Source organism: Lepus europaeus, chromosome 5 (assembly GCF_033115175.1).
Source record: "Lepus europaeus isolate LE1 chromosome 5, mLepTim1.pri, whole genome shotgun sequence".
NCBI classification, from domain to species: Eukaryota; Metazoa; Chordata; class Mammalia; order Lagomorpha; family Leporidae; genus Lepus; species Lepus europaeus.
Window position 1 is genome coordinate 45926717 of NC_084831.1, and position 19378 is coordinate 45946094.

The 19378-nt window shown below is 59.0% G+C and overlaps 2 protein-coding genes across 3 annotated transcripts in view; one reads left to right on the top strand and one right to left on the bottom strand.

Moving 5' to 3' along the window:
- ACOT11 (acyl-CoA thioesterase 11) overlaps positions 1-10223 on the top strand; it is a 51288-nt gene extending 41065 nt beyond the window's left edge. For both annotated transcript variants that reach the window (XM_062191395.1, XM_062191394.1), the window contains exons 11-16: positions 601-667; positions 1022-1105; positions 1371-1504; positions 4150-4281; positions 4880-5006; positions 6502-10223. In XM_062191395.1, coding sequence (XP_062047379.1) covers positions 601-667; positions 1022-1105; positions 1371-1504; positions 4150-4281; positions 4880-5006; positions 6502-6657 — 700 coding nt within the window. In that variant the 3' untranslated portion in view covers positions 6658-10223. The remainder of the gene's footprint in view (positions 1-600; positions 668-1021; positions 1106-1370; positions 1505-4149; positions 4282-4879; positions 5007-6501) is intronic.
- Positions 6802-18403, bottom strand: FAM151A (family with sequence similarity 151 member A). Its single transcript, XM_062190084.1, has 8 exons — positions 18277-18403; positions 17192-17338; positions 12009-12161; positions 10876-11035; positions 9361-9585; positions 8642-8781; positions 7835-7978; positions 6802-7433 (listed from the first exon to the last, which is right to left on the bottom strand). Exons 1-8 carry the CDS (start codon positions 18401-18403, stop codon positions 6802-6804), a joined length of 1728 nt encoding a protein of 575 aa, XP_062046068.1.
- Between the last annotated feature and the right edge of the window lie 975 nt (positions 18404-19378).

The following is a 19378-nucleotide window of genomic DNA, read 5'->3' on the forward strand; positions in this document are numbered from 1 at the left end:
TTGGGATTGGAGCCTGGCTGGGTCTGGCTGGTTTTAGATCTATTGACTGTGACACCCAGTGGGCAAGTGAGGAGGGAGTGGCTTGGACAGGAGCCATGGTTACTAAGACATAAGCCTGGTGTTTCTGACTGCTGCAAAAATGTTTTACAAACTTCAGAGTGCGGTGAGCACACGGTGTTCACAAAGCCAGGGTGAATAAGACAAGAGTGTGGTTATGCAACATTTGCCGTAGTCTGAGCCTGGAGCAGGGGCCCAGGACTCTCTGAGGCAGGTCTCCCTACTGATCCCATTTCATAGATGAGGGCACTGAGGCATAAGGCTGGAGTCACTCAGCCAGGAGGGGACTGAGCCTCAAACTTGCGCCCTCCCTTGCTGGCTTGTTCCCGGCCTCTGAGCAGGCGCCGGTCTGCTGGTTTACAACCTTGCCAGGATTGTGTGCTCCCAGCTGCTGTTTCCTGTGTCCAGTGGGCTCTTAGCTGGGGCAGGAGGCTCCCAGCCCGCTGGGCACAGCATAGGGCCTGGCACCCGCGAGTGGCAGTGAAGTCCATCCACAGCAATGGGCTTCCTAGGGACACCAGGTGTCCCCTTCCCGCCCTCTAGGAAGTACATCGTGTCCTGTAAGCAGACGGAGGTGCCCCTCTCTGTCCCCTGGGACCCAAGCAATCAGGTAAGGCCCTTTCCTCCAAGGGGATGGTCCTCAGGCCTGTCGGGGTCCCCGGCCCTTCCCTGCTTGCCCGAGTGGGCTGGGAGGGAGGCCCGATGGGAGTGGGGGTGCTCATGCCAAATCTGTTCCTACAGTCCACAGAGGGCTTGGTCCCCTGTTGGGCAGGAGGGAGCTGCGACCGTGGGTAGGTGGCATGACTTAGCCGGGGTCACCTGGCAGGCCTGGCCGAGCCTGGACCTCCCTCCCCGAGCCCAGCGCCCTTTCCACGGCACCCATCCACTTGATGGTCCAGGTTCCCCTGCCACCCGCCAGCACTGCTCTGGGCAGGGCAGACCCGTGTCTCCGTGTGTCCCCCAGGTGTACCTGAGCTACAACAATGTCTCCTCCCTGAAGATGCTCGTGGCCAAGGACAACTGGGTGCTGTCCTCGGAGAGCAATCAGGTAGCCGGCCCCACCCGCGCAGCACTGGATGGCCCGTGGCGAGCCTTAGGGGCCGCCAGCCACCTTTGTCCCTGTGTGCCCATTTTCCTGGGGCTGTGACTGAGGCTCAGAGAGGTAGAGTCCCTTGGTCACAGTCACAGCCAGTGGGTGCAGCCCTGAGCTTGCTGTGCCTGTGCCTGTCCCCCACCCCCGCCCTGCCCCAGCACAGCGCAGGGAGAGTGCAGGGCGGGTGCAGGGCTGAGGCTGAGGGCGCTGTGCCCTGCAGGTCCGCCTCTACACCCTGGAGGACGACAAATTCCTCTCCTTCCACATGGAGATGACGGTGCACGTGGACGCAGCCCAGGCCTTCCTGCTGCTCTCGGACCTGCGCCGGAGGCCTGAGTGGGACAGGCACTACCGGTGAGCGCCCCCTTCCGCTGAGCCCCAGCCTCCAGTCGGGGCGCAGGTGTGGGGGCAGTGGGGGTGGGCTGAGGTCACGTGTGAGGTGGGGGTCGGGGTCATGGGCCTACTGGAACTGGAGTTGGGGGCCTGTGTTTGCACCTTTCCTTCCTCGCCCTCGGCTTTCCTCCTCTTTAAATGGGCTCGTGGGGGCTGGGGCATGGATTTGCATGTAGAGATAGATGCGTGATTTTTCTTTTCTTTCAAATTTAAGACTCATTTATTTGAGAGTCAGTGTTACAGAAGGGGAGAAGGGGTGGGAGTCCCTTCCAGGTTCAGGCCAGCTAATGGAATGGCCAATTTGCTGAATTAACCAAGTTTGCTGATTCCTCTTATGATTTTGCACGTGAATGTTATTTTTGAATATAGCAAATGACTATGAATAGAAATGTGTTATTCCTTTGAATACATTTGTTCCCCCAATTATTCATATGAATATCTTCTTGAATTTAGTAAGTTTCTTCCTTTTTTTTTTTTAAAGATTTTTTTGAAAGAATGACAGAGGTAGAGAAGGGGGTGGGGCGGAGAGAGAGAGATCGATCTTCCATCCACTGATTCACTTCCCAGGTGGCCACAATGGCCAGGTCAAAGCCAGGAGCCTGGAACCCCATCTGGAGGTCTCCCACATGGGTGGCAGGGTCCTTGGGCCATCTTCCAGGCGCATTAGCAGAGAGCTGGATCGGAAGTGGAGCAGCCGGAACTTGAACCGGCATGCATATGGGATGCCAGCATCGCAGGCTGTGGCTTAACCTGCCGTGCCACAATGCTGACCCCAGTAACTCTTCTCTTAGAAAAACTGCCAAAACGTCGGTGTTTAATATGGGAGGGTTAGCGTTTACCCTGGGTTTCCTGTTACTCCGCTGCTGGCCTCTGCAGGTTGCTTGCTGCCTCTCCAGCGGCTGAGCAGGAGGAGCTGCCTTCCCAAGTGTCTCCCAAAGGAGGGCCTGTGTCCTAGGAAACCCCGTGGTGGCTCCTTGCTGGCCAGTTGGCCACCTTCCTGCCCCATCTCACCTCATCAGAGCAGACCCATCCCAGCTGTGTACACACGTGCTTTCTTTGCAGAAAGGGCTGGCGCAGGGGCCATGTCAAGGCACATCTGAGCACTGGTTCAAGTCCCGGCACTTCTGCCTCTCATCCAGCTCCCTGCTGATGTGCCTGGGAAAGCAATGGAAGAAGGCCCAACTCTTTAGGCCCCTGCACCCATGTGGGAGACCTGGATGAAGTTCCTGATTCCTGGTTTCAACCTGGTCCAGTCCTGGCCGTTTTGGTTATTTGAGAAGTGAACCAGCAGATGAAGGATCTCCATCTGTCTCTCCCTCTATAGTTCTGCCTTTCAAATAAGTAAATACTTAAAAAAATCCCCAAAGCATTTCATTTTTAACATTTTAAAAAAAGGATTTATTTATTTAAAAGGCAGAGTTAGAGAGAGAGAGAGAGAGAGAGAGAGAGAGAGAGAGAGGAAGAGTGGGAGAGATCTTCCATCTGTTGGTTCACTCCCCCAATGGCTGCAATGGACAGGATTGGGGAAGGCCAAAGCCAGGATCCAGGAGCTTCTCCCAGGTCTCCCTGTAGGTGCAGGGGCCCAAACACTTGGGCCATCCTCCTCTGCTTTTCTGGGTGCATTAGCAGGGAGCCAGACCAGAAGTGGAGCAGCTGGGACTGGAATGCTGGCACTGCAGGTGGCAGCTTTACCCATTATGCCACAGTGCCAGCCCCTCTCCCAAGCATTTTTTTAAAGACCTGGTCTAGGTGACCCTAGCTTCCTGATGGTGTATTCTAGAAGCCAGAGGGATAATTTGGTGGTGGATGTTGGGTGGGGAGAGGGGTTTTATTTGTGGTAGGAAGGCTTCTTAGAGGAGGTGGGCTGATGTGGGCCTTGAAGGCTGGCTCAGATCTTGATACTTGATGGTTGTCTGTGGGTAGCGGGTTGAGGGAGAAGAGAGCCCCCAGCTTGCTTCTCCCCACCCTCCCTACAGCTACCCCGCTCCCAGGGCAGCCTCTGAGTGCAGGGCAAGTGGGACGCAGGCAGTGATGTGGGCATGGTTGGAAGTCTGTGTGGATGTGCCTTGTGTGTGTTGGTGCGAGTCTACATGTATATACCTGGGCATATGTGTGCTGGGCCTGGGAGCATGACACTGCCACCAGCCTGAGCACGTCCCAGCCCTGCCACCTTGATAGCTCCATGGTGTGGGCAGAGCCTGAGCCCCCTCATCTATCACATGGGGACATGCAGAGTACCTGCCCCGTGGCTTTGTGGGGCTGAAGTGAGGTAACACTGGTGCAGAGTGGGTGCTCACTGAACATTAGGTACAACTACTGAACAGTCTTGTGTCTCTGTGGGGCATGTGTGCACCTGCAGGTATGGGTGTGTCTGTGGATGTCTTTGTTCCCATGTCTGTTTGCTTGTATGTGTGTACCTTTCTGTCTGTGTGCACATGCGTGTGTATTGTGTATCCCTGCCTGCGTGTGCGTGTCTTTGTCTGTACGTGCACGTGTGCCTGGCCTGGCTGGGCTGGCCACCTCCAGTACAGGCCAGTGCCCAGCACAGCAGCTACTGGGGAGGCTGCGCAGACCTGCTCGGGCCCTGAGTTCCGGCCTCCCTGCAGGAGCGTGGAGGTCGTGCAGCAGGTGGATGAGGACGATGCCATCTGCCACGTCATCAGCCCCCCTCTCGGTGGCGACCCCAAGCCCCAGGACTTCGTGATCTTGGCCTCACGCCGCAAACCGTGTGACAACGGGTGAGTGCCTGCTTGCAAGGGGGAAGGGTGCATGGGGGGCGGCGGCAGGAGGCCTCGGCTCCCTTCCCCTCCCAAGGGAGGGCATCTGCCCAGGGTCGAGCTCGCCTTCCGTAGCTGTGGGTCCCCGGGCCCCACTGGACTTTCCTGGGATGCTGTGGTTTTAGTGTGGGCAGAATAGGATACAAGGGCACACAGTTCCCTTGGAGCCTCTGTGCCCTAAAGCAGGGCCTGCCTGGGGCGGTCATGGACACGATGCTTCCTGGCCACTCTCCTCCGTGAGACGGCGGGCAGTGGGCCTGCCAGCTGCACTGTGTGGGTGTGCCAGGACACACAAGACAGAGGATAGACTTGAATGCATGTGACTCCTGCCCAGAGTGGCTAGAGGCAGGGCTTTGCCAGATCATCCACAGTGGGGTCGTGCTGGCTGCCGGCGAATCCAGCGGAGTGGACCCACAATGCCTTTCTCCAGCTTGGTCTGAGCTGGCGGTCGGGTTTCCCTGAAGGATTCAGTGCCAGGTCCCCTGGGGCCTGGGCCTTGGTTGGGCAGAGCAGGCCCTTGCCTCCTTCTGTGACTGGCCCTGCCCACCCTGTGTTCCAGGGACCCCTACATCATTGCCCTGAGGTCGGTCACGCTGCCCACACACCCCGAGACCCCGGAGTACCGGCGCGGGGAGACGCTCTGCTCAGGCTTCTGCCTCTGGCGCGAGGGGGACCAGTTGACCAAGGTGAGGCCTGGGGTCCCTCCCCCCAGCACCATGCATGTGTGTATCCAGCTCGCCCAGGGCCCTTTCCAGCAGCTTCCCTCTTCCAACTTGAGCTTGGGGGAGTGGAAGAGGGTCAGGGGCTGCAAACGAGGCTCACTAGGATCTGATCTGTGTGGACGGAAGTCCAGGGTGGACAGGAGGCCCGGGTCCTGAGCTGCAATTCCGCTCGTGACTCACTCGTGCAGCCCGCCTGCCCGGAAGGCTGGATGTGGCTCTGAAGTGCGGCAGGGCTGCCAGTGCTGCTGGAAGCCATGGGGAGGTGGCGGTGAGGCAGCAAGGGTGGGGGGAGTGCGGCCGCCCCTCCTTGGTGCCCCCTGTACCGATGCAGAGGAGCACAGCGTGTTTGCTGAGTTCATGTGTATGGCCCTACTCATGTCTCAGGACCATATCTGGGTGTTTTTTTTTTTTTTTTAAGATTTATTAATTTATTTGAAAGACAGAGTTACAGAGAGGCAGCGGCAGAGACAGACAGAAAGGTCTTCCATCCACTGGTTCACTCCCCAAATGGCCACAACGACCAGATCTGGGCCGATCTGAAGCCAGGAGCCAGGAGTTTCTTCTGGGTCTCCCACGCGGGTGCAGGGGCCCAAGGACTTGGGCCATCTTCTGCTTTTCCAGGCCATTAGCAGGAAGCTGGGTCAGAAGTGGAGCAGCTAGGACTTGAACTTGAGCCTATATTGGATGCTGGCACTGTAGGTGCCAGCTTTATCTGCTATGCCACAGTGCTGGTCCCAGCCACCTCCATTTACACGGGATTTGGTACTGGGTTCTGGTGACTTAGTCGCTGCCCTCCAGGGCCCTGTGGCTGGTGGGGACAATGCTGATGGTGGTGCCGTCTGCGGGGTGGCAGGACCCCCAGGGCGGCCAGGGAACCTTGCTGGAGGAGGGCATCCCTGCCAGGCACCTAGTTCCCTAGCTGACCTCCAAGACCCCAGCTAGTGGTGCTGGGTCTTAGTCCACCCGTACAAGGATGGACTAGGTCCGAGGAAAGGTAAGTGCGCCGCTCACCCGTTCCCCAGCCTCCCGATCCCGGAGACAATCAGACACAGCTGGGAGCCAAGTCTAGCAAGGACTCATTTACTTCGTGTGAAACAGAACCTTTTATAGCACAAAACTGCAGAGTCATTGGGGCAGGGCTAAGGACCAACCAATCACTTAAACGGTCATTTTACGGGGGGATTTCTATAGGACTAGCCGTATGTCTATACACTTGTTACCAGTTTTGTTACCTCCCCTGACGTTGCGCAGCCAATTAGTTTTAGTGGTAAACAACTTTGGATTCCGCCCACCTTACTTCCTCTGGGCGCCATCATGTAACTAATTTCCCCACATAGTGGGGCTGTGCTTGCTGCCCTCCCAGAAAGGCCAGCGGGGCCGACTCCTGTGGCTGAGGCCACAGAGCCCCTGGCGCCCCGGGCCCCTGCTCAGCCGCCCTGAGGTGGCCTCTTCCCCGCAGGTGTCCTACTACAACCAGGCCACCCCCGGCTTTCTCAACTACGTGACCACCAACGTGACGGGCCTCTCGTCCGAGTTCTCCGCCACCTTCAAGGCCTGTGAGCAGTTCCTGGTGGACAACCGCAGCGACCTGGCCCCCAGCCTCCAGACCCTCTAGGCCCGGCCGCGAGGACTCACGGACAGCGTGTGGAGGAAGGCAGTGACATTTATTGCTTCCTGTCTCTTGCCCAGGGGCCCGCAGGCCCAGCACCCTGGGTGATGAGTTTGTGCCAGCAGCCGCCAGCGAGTCCGGGCGGTGCTCCTAGAACCGCCTGTAGTAGACGCGGGTCCTGTCCTCTGCCCTGGCCGCCAGCAGCCCTGCCCGCACGGCTGCATCGTCGCCCCCGGCAGCACTCTGGTATACCGTGACAGTGGCCCTGGGGGAGGCCGCCAGCAGACTGGCCACGGCTCCAGCCGCACTCTGGCCCAGGGGCCTGGCCTGCACCTGGAAGGACACAGGTTGCCAGAGCCCCTGGCACAGCTCTAGCATATCCGTGAGCAGCTGCTCCCCGTAGCCACTGCCCAGTACCTCCTCGGGCCAGCCCGGAGCCACGGTCACGTGGGGGAACACCTCAGCCACGGCGGCGAGCAACTCTGTGCCAGCCACATGGCCAGGGACCACAAAACTGCCATGGGAGATCGTGGCCCCGAACCACACAGGCCGACGCAGGTGGCCAAGGGAGGAGAGGTGTGCCAGGATGGCCAGGGATGGCCGGAGGGCTGTGGGCTCCATGACGTGCACGTGGACGCCCCAGCGCCCGGGGCGTGTGGCCAGCTGCAGCAGGCACGACTCCAGTGTGAGGGCAGGGTCGCCCGGGGCGAGGACGATGGGCACGGGGTCAGCGGCTGCAGTTTCCTGGAGGCCGACGTTCAGCAGGATCATGCCTTCTCTGTCTGGAAGAGGCAACAGCATCTCCACTTCAGATTCCAGTGGGGATCAGAGGCCTCTTGGGGGGCTCTGGGGGCAGCCAAGGAGGAGGAGCCGGTGCCCTGCCTCTTCGGGCTCTGTTGGCCTGGTACTGGGCTCCTGGTGATGTGCTTGGTGCTTGTCAGACTGACGTGGTAAACGGCTAGCTCTGGAGTAAACGGGCCTGCAGCCTGTGACTGCCTCTCCCACAGTGCGATGCAGCTGCAGACTCAAGGGGGCTTCAGGCCTCACGGCCAGGACCCTATGCTCTTGACACTGCTCCCTCCTTCCACCCACACGCACCTAGCATCCGGTGTGCAACTTCAATGGACCCCTGTTGCCATGGTAACAGCCCCAGGCATCCCACCAGCCTGGCAGCAGGCCTTACCTGGAAGGGTGACTGTTGCCGATCTTCCATGGCCCTGGATGTCTGGAAGGAGCCACTCCACGCCCAGGCCGTCGCCCCCAGCTGGCTGGAGGACAGGGATCAGGCTGCCTCCCGAGTAGTACATTCGCTTCCGTGTGTCATTCACTGTGGGCCCCAAAATGCCAAGATGAAGTGGCCGCCATTTGTGGAGCACCTTCCGTATGCCACGGTGCTAGCTGTGTTGGCTAAGGCTTGCCACGTCCTGCCAGACAGCTGCCATCACTCTGCATGGTGGGCTGGGAGAGATGATTTTCCCTGGATCCTATACCCAGGAAAGTTGCTGCGACTGGATCTGGACAGGCCCACAGGTATCTGGCCCCGGAGCTGGCATCCTTCCCCTCCCACATGTGGTCTCCACAGTCTGATGGGTCCCCTGGAGGTGGCTTCGCTGCAGGCCCTCTAGGGGCTTTGGGCAGTAGCATCCGGGTCATTGATTGAGAGGACAGAAAAGGGCTGTGCGCTCAAGTGCCTTGGTGATGCACAGGGGAGCCGAGCTACAAGGAATGGCGTGTGGCCTTTGGAACTGGCCGGTTCTGTCTGAGCTGTGACCAAAGCAATGCCTCCCCTGTCCCTATCTACTAACGGGAGCCCCTGCTTCACATCAGGGGCAAGTGTAGACAGCAGGCCACGCCAGGGTCTGGCACACAGCTCTGCCAGGAATATTCGATCCCCTCGTCCCACCCGGGATTTTCCCCAGTGCCCACTGAGGCTGCCCTGTGCAGAGCACGGCCCGCACCACCCCTACCCTTCCCGGGCCCGCTCCCTTACAGGCCAACTGCTTGAACTGTGACAGCACAGGCTCGAAGAGGTCGTAGTAGACTTGGTGGGCGGCACAGTTGTCCCAGACGTAGAGGAGGTCGTCCACTGACAGGGGGTCTGAAGCCCCCTGCCACAGCGTCAGGCTGTACCTGGGCCAGGAGAGCGGGAGAGCTGCTCAGGGCCTGCCTGGCCCCTCCTCCCAGAGCTGCTCCACCCCTGTGGGGGTGGGAGTGGGGGTGGGAGTGGGGAAGGGGTGCCTGCCCTGCCTGCTCATTCGGAGTGGCTTTGGGTCCTGTGTTGGGAAAGGAACAGGACAAGGCACAGGAACTGAGCAGGGAGGGGTCTGCAGGAGGTGAGGAAGGGGACAGCATGGGGACTCCTGTGGGGAGTGGCTGAGGGAGGTAGGGCTTGGCAGCTGGGAGCTGTCATGGGGGTGTTTAGGGGACCCCTGAATCCCTGGAGGCTAGCCTGGGGCAGAGGCTGCAGGCACAATCTATGCAGCCCCAGGGGCACGGCTGGCTCTCTTGGGGAGGAAGCTATGGGGAGACAAATCGTATCTCAGAACAAATAATTTTGAGAAGTAGTGAGCAGCCCATCACCAGAGGCATACAAGCAGAAAGGGTGTGAGCACCAGTGGGGTTGGACAGGGTAATCTGGTCTGGGCGCATCAGTGCCTGGGTGTGGGTGTGGAGCCAGCAGGGCCGTGCCGGGAGCCTGGGCGTTTTTACCTGTCCGACTGCCCCAGCAGCCAGCTGAAGTTGGGCCAGGCAGCCCGCAGCATGACAGCCCGCACGGGGAAGGTGACCCTCTGTGGCAGTGCTCCTACCAGCCCCTGCATCTCCTCCACCATGGCGCGGGTATACGTGCTGTTGGGGAAGAGGGGCAGGTAGAGGGTGGTCCAGCCTGGAGACAGGGTGGCCTCAGGATACTTCTCCTGGACCAGGGCCAGGAACCTGCAGAGAGAGAGAGAGAGAGATACTGGTCTTTCAGAGCCACACTGGTCCCTTTCCTCCTCTCTTGGGGTCTTGTCTCAGTGCCAGGAAGGGGCGGGGCTGTAGAAGCTATGACATGAGGACAGAAGCAGTCCTAGAGCACAGAAGTGGCTGTTCAAGGTCCCCCAAAATAGGAGGGCTTGGGAGCCAGAGAGGTCTGGGTTCAGCTCCAACTCTGTGCCTGGCCAGGCCACTCAGTCTCTGTGGTTCTCAAAGACAGCCTCTATGCCCCCAGAGCAGGGCGGGAGACTGGGCATGGGCATCTCAGCACATCTTCCTCCAGTTTTATTTGAATTTTGCTCTGATGTTAAAAGAATGCCCCCTATTAAAGCCAAATCCCCCAAGAAGATAGCGGATCTGGCTCTGGCCACTGACCACATGGCTCCGACTGCCGCTTTCCAGTTGCATCTGGGTTGGGGAAGCACCACAACACTGGGTGCTGGGTGATGGGCGGATTGTTGGCTGGCTGGCGGACAGATGGGTGGAGGGAGGCATGCACCGTAAGGAGCCTGGATTTCAGTCTTTGCCACTGACCACACTTAGGTCATTTAGCTTCTGTAAGACAGTTCTTGTCTCAATAAATAAAATGACGTATGGGTACCGGCCTCATTGTCACTGCGAGTTAAATGGCATCCTGCACGGACAGTGCTTAACACTGTGCCTGGAACACACTAAGCATTCAGCAAATTAGCCTCCGTCTCCAGCTTTCTCATCTGCAAAGTGGGCAGAAAAATATATCGCTGCCTGGCAGTGCTCTGTAGGGACCAAATCAGATATGCTGTCTCCTTTGCACCTGTAGAGCACTGTGCCGCCGGCGTGCGACAGGGCTCTTAGTGGCAGTGTTGGGGAGGAGACCGTGTTTGGGGATTTTTCCAGCAGCCCAGGTCTTGTGCTCATGCCTGGGCTACAAAGAGGACTTGGCCCTCTAGGAGTCCACGGTGTAGCGGGGGTGACAAACCCACAAACCTACGGTGACAGCCCGAGAAAATCGGAGCTGCGGGAAGAAGTGTGGGGGCCAAGGGACCCAGAGGAAGCACCTCGGCAGAATGGGATGTTGGGAAGTTCCCAGGAGGAAATGGTCGGCAAAGGTTCATCAGGAAAGGTGGGAAAGGCATCCGTAGCCGAGCAAAGAGCATGTGCAAAGGCTCAGAGGTGAGACCATGTGGTGAGGCTGGAAAGCCCTAGGGTCCCTTTCCTGTCTAGATGATGACAGGGAGGGCTGCACAGCTGGGCAGACTGGCGGACACTCACTGGCTTGCATTGACTTCGATTGGCAGGGGCACGTTGGGGCCCCTTAGGATGTCAGCATTGATCCACACCGGCCTCCGGACTCTGCCCTCCTCCGTCAGCTGCCGCAGGAGGTCCAGGGAGGGGCCCACGGCCTTGATGCTCTTGAAGTCCAGTTTGATGCCTGTGGGGAAGGAGGCAAGGCTTGGGGAGCTGGCGAGGGACCTGGGAAGATGGGGCTCCTTGGGCACAGAGCAGGTAGATGCATGGTTGGTGGGGGCTGGGGGGAAGGCGTGATCAGGCAGCACCAACCAGAGAGGGGCCTGCCCCTGGAACCCTGACTTCCCTTCCCCTGCAGGGCCCCAGCAGGTGGGCTAAGGGCTCAGGACCTGGGGCTGGGGGAAGCAGGGATCCAGCTGTAATTTCCCGGCCAGGGCAGCCTCAGAGGGTCCTGTGCCACCAGTCTGTGGGCAGCGCCACTTGGCCTCCATGAAGGGGCATGTGAGAAGAGGGAGCGATGGAGGCAGAGGAAGGCCCTGCCGAGAACGAAGGGCTGTCCTATAGGAGGTGGTGAGGAGGAGGCTGGGAAGTCAGAGGCGGCTGGTGACCACACTGGTCCTGAGGACAACAGAGCCATGGAAGGTGGGAGCAGGGGAGGGGCCTGAGAGCCCGGGCCTCTGGGAAGGATCCCCGGGAGGCTTGGTGGTCGCAGTGGTGACCTGGGAAGATGAGAGGCACCAGGCTTGCAGGTCTGGAAGAGACTGTGGCTGGCACAGCATGAGGGTAGCTCAGGGGTTAGGATCAGCAGGTGCACTGATGCACTGACTGAGGAGGGAGGGGGAGTATACAAACGCCTGGGATCTGACCACCTGGCAAAGGCACAGACAGGTGAAGGATGGAGTTTGACTTTGAACCTGTTGTATCCAGTTCTGCAGACTTAGGAGGGCACACTGGAACAGTTGTCGCACACTGTAGGTTACTCGGCACTTCCACATCCCTGCCTCCCCCATGCACTCATGTCTCCCACATCACAGTCCCTCCCGGAGCCTGGCCATCTACAATGTTGGTGCTGGAGCCTGGACTGCCTTCTGGGGGTAGGCTCCCTGCCCGAGGGCCAGAGGCTGGGGGGCTGGGGAGGCAGCCCCAGGGGCCCTTACCCTTCTGGGAAGAGGCCAGCACAGCTTCCAGCCACTGCTGCAGGGTGTTGTCGCTGTAGATGGCCGGGGGGTGGGCCATGACTGGGACTCCTGTCTCATTGGCTGTGTTGAGTCCTTCCACAGTGACGTCAGCCTCCAAGACCATGGCGTCGCCTGTGGGAGAGGCAGAACTTGCCAAGATCCTTTTCTTTTTAAACAGTCTTCCATGTCATAAAAGTTCACATGTTATAAAACATTTGAAAAATACAGAGAAGCAGGGAGAGGGGGGATATTCACTCGCATTTCTTTTCAGACACACACACACACACACACAGCAAGAGCGAGAGCGAGAGCGAGAGCAAGAGAGAGAGAGAGAGAGAGAGAATGCTTCTATCCACTGGTTCATTCCCAAAATGCCCACAACAGCCAAAGCAGGGACAGGCTGAAGCCTGGAGGAGCCAAGAACTCCATCCAGTTCTCCCATGTGGGTGGTAGGGACCCAAGCACTCGGGCTATTAACCTGCTGCTTCCTCAGGCACAGTAGCAGGAAGCTGGATTGGAAGCAGAGCAGCCAGGACTCAAACCGGCACTCTGATGTGATGCGGCTTAACCTCCTGGGCCACAATGCCAGCCCCTTCACTCACATTTCTGTCATAGTTCATGTTTTGATGTATTTTCATCTATTCACAGATTTCGCACAGTTGAGAACCCATTGTATTTGCAATTTTTAGCATTTTTCTTCAACATTGTGACATATTTTCAGTTTTTTATACAACTCACTTAAAAAATATCCTCAAAAGCTCTGGTCGAGGGTGCACACACAATGTGGTTAGTGCGCCATTCCCTATCCTGAGACATGTTAATAATTTCAGTCTTCTGCTGGTAATAAATAATGATGCATATTTTATCTTGATTTTCTGATTATTTCTGGTTCTTCCTTGTGGAATGAGGATTATTTTTAAAGTCCAGAGTATCAAATTACTTTCCAGAAAATTGTTGATTCGTGCTCCTGCCTGAAGTAAGTAGAGTCACTCAGCTCAATGCATCATCACCAACAGCAAGCATTTTTTTTAATCTTTTAATGTCATGTAGTTGGCCCCACCAGGTGGATGTATCATCTGATGCTTGCCCTCAGAAGTTCAGGCCAGGAGGGAGCTCAGATCTGCCACAGTCAGGCAGCATCAGCAGGAGCCTTTCTCTGGGTTTGCTGCAGCCTCCTGGCTGTTCCCTCTAGCACTGTCCCTTCTCCACAGGGCCACTAGAGCCAGTGCCCTAACTGCGTCCCCAGCATGCCACTTCCTGTTCCAAACGGCGGGGACTGAGGTTCTGCCTCCAATGCCGGCGCTGCCTGTCCCTGGACCACACGTGGTCTCTAAGTCTCCAGGCCCCTCCTTGTGGCTGTTGCCTTGCAGCCCTCTTCCCACAGCCTCACCAGGCCGCCTCCCACTGATCCTTCAGTGTGGGCTGAAACAGCACTTCCTCCAGGGGGCGCCCCAGCATCTCCTCTGGGTGCTTGCCCAGCACAAGCTCTGGGAGAGCAGGGTCCAGTCTGAAAAGATCCTCCCTGACTCTCCCAGTGCCCGATGGAACCAGGCCGTTCAGGTGCTTAAAAAACGATTGCCGGTGTGGGGGCACAGAGGGTAAATTTGCTGCCTGCAGGGCCGGCATCCTATATGGGCGCTGGTTCAAATCCCAGTTGCACCACTTCCCATCCAGCTCTCTGCTGTGGCCTGAGAAAGCAGTAGAAGATGGCCCAAGTGCTTGGGCCCCTGCACCCACGTGGGAGACCTGGAAGAAGCTCCTGGGTCCTGGTTTTAGACTGACACAACTCTGGCCATTGTGGCCATTTAGGGAGTGAACCAGCGGATGGAAGACCTCTCTGTCTCTCCCTTTCTCTATTAACTCGGCCTTTCAAATATATATATATATATAAATATATAAAATAATTTTTTTTTGACAGGCAGAGTGGACAGTGAGAGAGAGACAGAGAGAAAGGTCTTCCTTTTTGCCGTTGGTTCACCCTCCAATGGCCGCCGTGGTAGGCGCGCTGCGGCCGGTGCACTGTGTTGATCCAATGGCAGGAGCCAGGTGCTTCTCCTGGTCTCCCATGGGGTGCAGGGCCCAAGGACTTGGGCCACCCTCCACTGCACTCCCTGGCCACAGCAGAGAGCTGGCCTGGAAGAGGGGCAACCGGGACAGGATCGGTGCCCCGACCGGGACTAGAACCCCGTGTGCCGGCGCTGCACTGCGGAGGATTAGCCTATTGAGCCGCGGCGCCGGCCTATATATAATAAATTTAAAATATATATATATATATATATTTTAAAGAGATTGGATCAGTTCTGGTCTGGGGGAGAAGAGGGTATGTTGTGGGGAGCAGGGGGCATTGGTTTCTGAGTCCCAGTGACCCTCCAAAGCTGCTGCCTCCCCACACTGTGAGCTCTATGGACAGAGTCGTGCCTTACTCTTTCCAGAAAATTCCTCCTGTGCTTGACACAGAGCAGGGGCCCAGCCAAAGCTCCAGGAGGACAGATGGAAGCTGCATTTGAGAGTGGCTCTGCCACCCGGACCCAGCTTCTTCCTGGAGAAGCCTCTGCTGTTGACTTTAAAGCTGTTCATTGCAGGGCGGGTACTGTGGTGCAGCAGGTAAAGCCGCAGCCTGCAGCGCTGGCATCCTATGTGGGCACAAGTTCTTGTCCTGGCTGCTCCACTTCCCATCCAGCTCCCTGCTAATTTGCCTGGGAAAGCAGCAGAAGATGGTCCAAGTGCTTGGGCTCCTGCCCCAATGTGGGAGACCTGGATGAAGTTCCTGGCTTTGGTCTGGCCCAGTCCTGGCTGCAACCATCTGAGGAGTGAACCAGCGGAGAGAAGTTCCCTTTCTCTCTATTTCTGCCTTTCTAACACTAAACGGCTGACTCCAGGGGCTGACTTGCTGGGGTGGGGCAATGAAGAAGGAACAAGAGCCAGCGACAGGGTGGGGCTCCTACGGCTGCAGTGGGAGCCCTGGTCCTGGGGCCCAGGCGGGAGGGAAGGATTGCTGATGTCCAGTGGGAAGTGGCTGTGCAGGCCCTGAGGCCCTTGCGCTCCGTCCCCCGGGGAGAGAGGCAGGGGAGCATGGAGGCTGAGGGAGGAGCCCTGGAGCCTGCACTGCAGCCTCCAGCCCCAGCCCTCACATGTGGCCCTCCCCGCCTCTGTTTCTTCTTGAGCAGGTGTTAATGATTGTCAACAAGGAGTGACCCGGACAATCTGGGGTATTTCTGCTGTCACAGTGTAATGGCTGCTAATGACCTCTGTCACCATCGGAGGTGCTCTGGTTCGGATGACGGATGACGGATGACGGGGTCCCTACCAGCCCATGTTCTGTGCGGGGGAGCTCGAACTGCAGCCTGGTGAAGCCACTGCTCCCTGGTCTCCCTGCCTGTGCTGGGCCCCTCCTCTTCCACACTAATGTTCCCTCTTGTCCAAGCTGGCTCTGTCAGCTGAACTCTGCCATCAGCCCCCCTCAGGGTCCCCACCTCAATACAGCACAGCACTCTTCCCAGAGGCCTGCCCCTGGGACCTGGCAGAACCCTCGGGGAGAAAACTGGGCCTTGGTCCTCTGGACCCCTGGAGCTAAGCCACTGGTGCTCTCCATGGTCACTGTTGTTGGCCACTGCTGGGTTGAGCTCAATGGGGCCCTGCTTGCTCCTCCACTACCCCGGGCTGAGCTGGGTGTGGCTGGTCCTCTCTGCACTCTCTCCAGCACTTTCTCCCCAGATAAGAGTCCTCCTCCGCCGGTGCCGTGGCTTAACAGGCTAATCCTCCACCTTGCGGCGCTGGCACACCGGGTTCTAGTCCCAGTTGGGGTGCCGGATTCTATCCCGGTTGCCCCTCTTCCAGGCCAGCTCTCTGCTATGGCCCGGGAAGGCAGTGGAGGATGGCCCAAGTCCTTGGGCCCTGCACTCGCATGGGAGACCAGGAGAAGCACCTGGCTCCTGGCTTCGGATCGGCGCGATGCGCAGGCCGCAGCGGCCATTGGAGGGTGAACCAACGGCAAAAAGGAAGACCTTTCTCTCTCTCTCACTATCCACTCTGCCTGTCAAAAAAAAAAGAGTCCTCCTCGCCTGCCTGCTTTCCCTCGCAGGGGAGAGGGCTCTCTGCCCTCCTGATCATCAAGGGCCAACATTCAACCTCCCAAATGGAGGAAATCCCGAAGCGGCTGCACGCTCAATGGCTCCTCCCTTGCTGACTCCCAAGCCTGCTTCCTCCAGGAAGCCCTCCCTAGCCACCCATTCATTCAGCAAGCATGTAGGACTGGTCCCCAGGGTGTGCTCTGTTCAGGCATCCTGCATCACCTTGGACAAGAAGACCCTCCCCCACACTGGGTTCTGGCTTCCTCTGCTTGGCTGAGCAATGGTTTACACTGTGGGTTCCGGGGCCAGCTGCATCAGCATCCCCTGGGCACTTACTAGAAATGCAGATTCTTGGGCCTCCTCCAGGATCCCTGACTCGGAAGCTCTGGGGAAGGAGTGGCACCTGTGCTTCGGAAGCTCCCTCAAGTTGCAGGCCTTCCCTGCAAGCCCTGCAGCTTTCACAGCGCTGCGTCAGGGTCTACCAGCACTCTGGTGCGGAGCATCCCACCAGTCTAGGAGGGGAGGGCAGCTCCCTGCAGGGCGGGGCGGGGGGGGGGGGCGCCCAGGGCCCTGAGCTGGCTCGCCCACTTTCAGAGCATGGCGACTCGAGCCATCCACCTAACTTCTCTGACCTGTGTTCCCTCTGTAACAGGCTACAGGATGCCCCAGGAAAACCTGCATGGCACACGCGTGTCCCACGCGGCGAGCCCTGCCTGCCGGCTGCCTCTGAGTCGCACTCAGAGGACCTAACAGGAACTGCTCCAGAGGCTGGGCCTCAGGTTGATATCCCGGCTTTCTTAGGCTTTGGGGGGGGGAGGGTGGCAAAGGCTGTGTTATCAGGGATGTTTGTCCCGATTGGCCCAGGAAGGGCAGGCACGGAGCTGACTTTGGCATCCAATATTGGTCCAACCTTGAGGTCATCGTGTAGCCCCTAAGCTCCCATTCCTCCCACAGAGGATGGGGGTTCTGGGCAGTGGCCATCACACTGCTACTGTGACCCTAGGGTCTCGCCCTGGCCTTGCGCTCCATTCTTCCCTCTCACCGCCCCAGCCCCAGCCTGCCCCAGTCCCCAGTCCCCGCGGCTGCACTCACTCTTCAGGGCAGCTCCCATCTCTTCCTGGCTGTTGGCCGCGTGGTACCAGGTGACCAGCAGGCCGTCCTTGCGGCTGATCTGGCCCAGGCTTAGCAGGTAGTCCAGCATGTCCGCGTCGGGGCGGCAGGCCTCATCGTGCTCACAGCCTGCAAGGAAGAGCAAGCCGTTCGAGGGAGTCCTTGTCCCTGCCCACGCCACCCTGGGCTCCCACCGTGTGTCCAATATCTGATCTGGCAGAGACAGCGAGACCCAGGCCCAGTGCTGCAAGACAGGGGACTGCGTGGGCCCCTGGGACACTTCAGAGAAGGGACCTTGAAGGATGGGGGTGGATCCAACAGAGAAGAGGAAACAGAGCGCTTCAGACCGGGAACAGCATAAGCGAGGGCGGTCTGCCCCAAGGCACGGCCACTGTCCGGTAGAGATGGAACAGAGAGAAGTGGGGTAGGCAGGACTGGAAGGAGGGCTGGGACCAGGTTGTAAGCTGCCGTGAATGCCAGCACAGTAGCTGGGCAGCATGTGCTGGGGCAGCGAATGGGATTCGTGTTGCGAGAGCTCTTGCTGGCTGCAGAGAGTGGGCTGGTGGCAGAGCTGAGGGGAGGGGGGGAGGGACGAGGGAACAGCCACGCGGGGTCCCAGAGGGGACTCGGGCCTCACAGGGCAGAGCCATGGGGAGGAGGCTCGGGACTGAAGGGCACAGGCACGAGGCAGAGGGAGGGGTGGAGGTGACTCCCAGGTTCCCAGCTTCACCCAGAGAAGGTGCAGGGAGGAGCAGGTGTGGGAGAAGGGGGCGGGTTCAGCACAGCCTGCCAAGGTTGAGGAGTCCCCGCGATCCCTAAGACGGCACTGGGAGGAGGTCTGGGCTGCAGGCTGGGCTTCAGAGATGGCAGCAGCTGACCGGAAGAGACACAGCCAGCGTGGCCGTGTGCTGGGGTGAAGCCTGGCGCGACTGGGGACAGAGGAGGCAAGCAGGGCCTCGTGGGGGGACGGGAGCGCCAATGGGAGCTGTCAGTGGGGCCCGAGCCTCAGTAGGGTGAGGAACGGAGGAAGGGGGAGCCAGTGAGGATGGCACAGGGGCGGGTCCTACCTGGCTGGGTGCCGCGTGACAGTGTCAAGCCCAGGATCATCCCGATGGTCAACACCAGAGCCACGCTGCCGCCGCCGACGAGCGCCCACTTGGTTGAGCTGTCCAAGCACTGCTTCCTGCAAGCCATGATGCCCTCTCTGAGGACGGTCTCAGCTCCTCGCAGCCCAGAGCCCCTGTGGCTGGCTGCAGCTGGGATGGGGTGGGGGATGCAGCGTCCGCAACCCGAATGCCCTTCTCCTAAATCCCCTCCTCCTGAAGCTCCTCCTCCCCCCGCCCTCCCCCGCCTCCCAGGATCCTAGCAGGTCAAGCAGAAAATCCGGCCACCCCCCCAGAATGACCTTTGAGCGCCCTGGAAGGAGGCGGAGGTGTTGGACTGAGCCCTCGCCTGCCTGTTGCCTGCCTGCCCTGCCTGGGAGCTGGGAGACCAGAGATCTAGCCTGGCTCTACCTGCTTTCCTGGAGGCCTGGAGCAAGCGTCTGCCCCTCTCTGGGCCGCTTGCCCCCTCCCCCACTCCCACCCCTGGGAAAGGAGGCAGCGGCAGTGGGCTGGGTGATCTCTGCCTCCAGGCCCTTCTGCCCTGCCCCTGTAATCCCGGGCCAGGCAAGGGTTAGTGACAAGGACAGATTAGATCTGCCTGAGGGATGTGGCTGATAGACTATCTGGCCGAGATTGGAATGGATACTCCTGGTATACAGCAGCCTGGGTCAGCAAGTCCACAGCTAGGGGCTGAGTCACACGTGCAGGCAGAAGGGGGCTCTGGGAGGGGAACCAAGTGCGAGGCTCCGGAGACCCTCGGGTGTGAGTGAGGCCAGTATTGTGTGTAACGTGCACAGGCACCTCGGCTCCTGGAAGTCCGCATGGGAAGCCAGCAGGGCGCCTGGGAACTGAGTGTGAGTGTGAGAGAGTGAGTGTGCGTGTGTGTGTGTGTGTGTGTGAGAGAGAGAGAGAGAGAGAGAGACTGGAATGCCGCCCGGGGGGGCGGGCAGCTGGAGGGAAGTGGGGTGCAGGAGTGGTCAGGGAGAATTTTGGTCCAGGCCACGTGGGGTCCTGGCAGCGATGGTTTTCCCTGAAGAGCTGCCTAGGGGGCGGCTGGCTACAGAGA

Excerpts from the sequence above, each read along its gene's own strand:
- FAM151A (XM_062190084.1), bottom strand. The coding sequence starts at position 18,403 with ATGGCTTGCAGGAAGCAGTGCTTGGACAGCTCAACCAAGTGGGCGCTC. Across the intron at positions 17,339-18,276 it reads GTCACGCGGCACCCAGCCAG|GCTGTGAGCACGATGAGGCC; the intron begins GTAGGACCCGCC and ends TCTTCCTTGCAG. Across the intron at positions 7,434-7,834 it reads GGCAACAGTCACCCTTCCAG|ACAGAGAAGGCATGATCCTG; the intron begins GTAAGGCCTGCT and ends TGCCTCTTCCAG.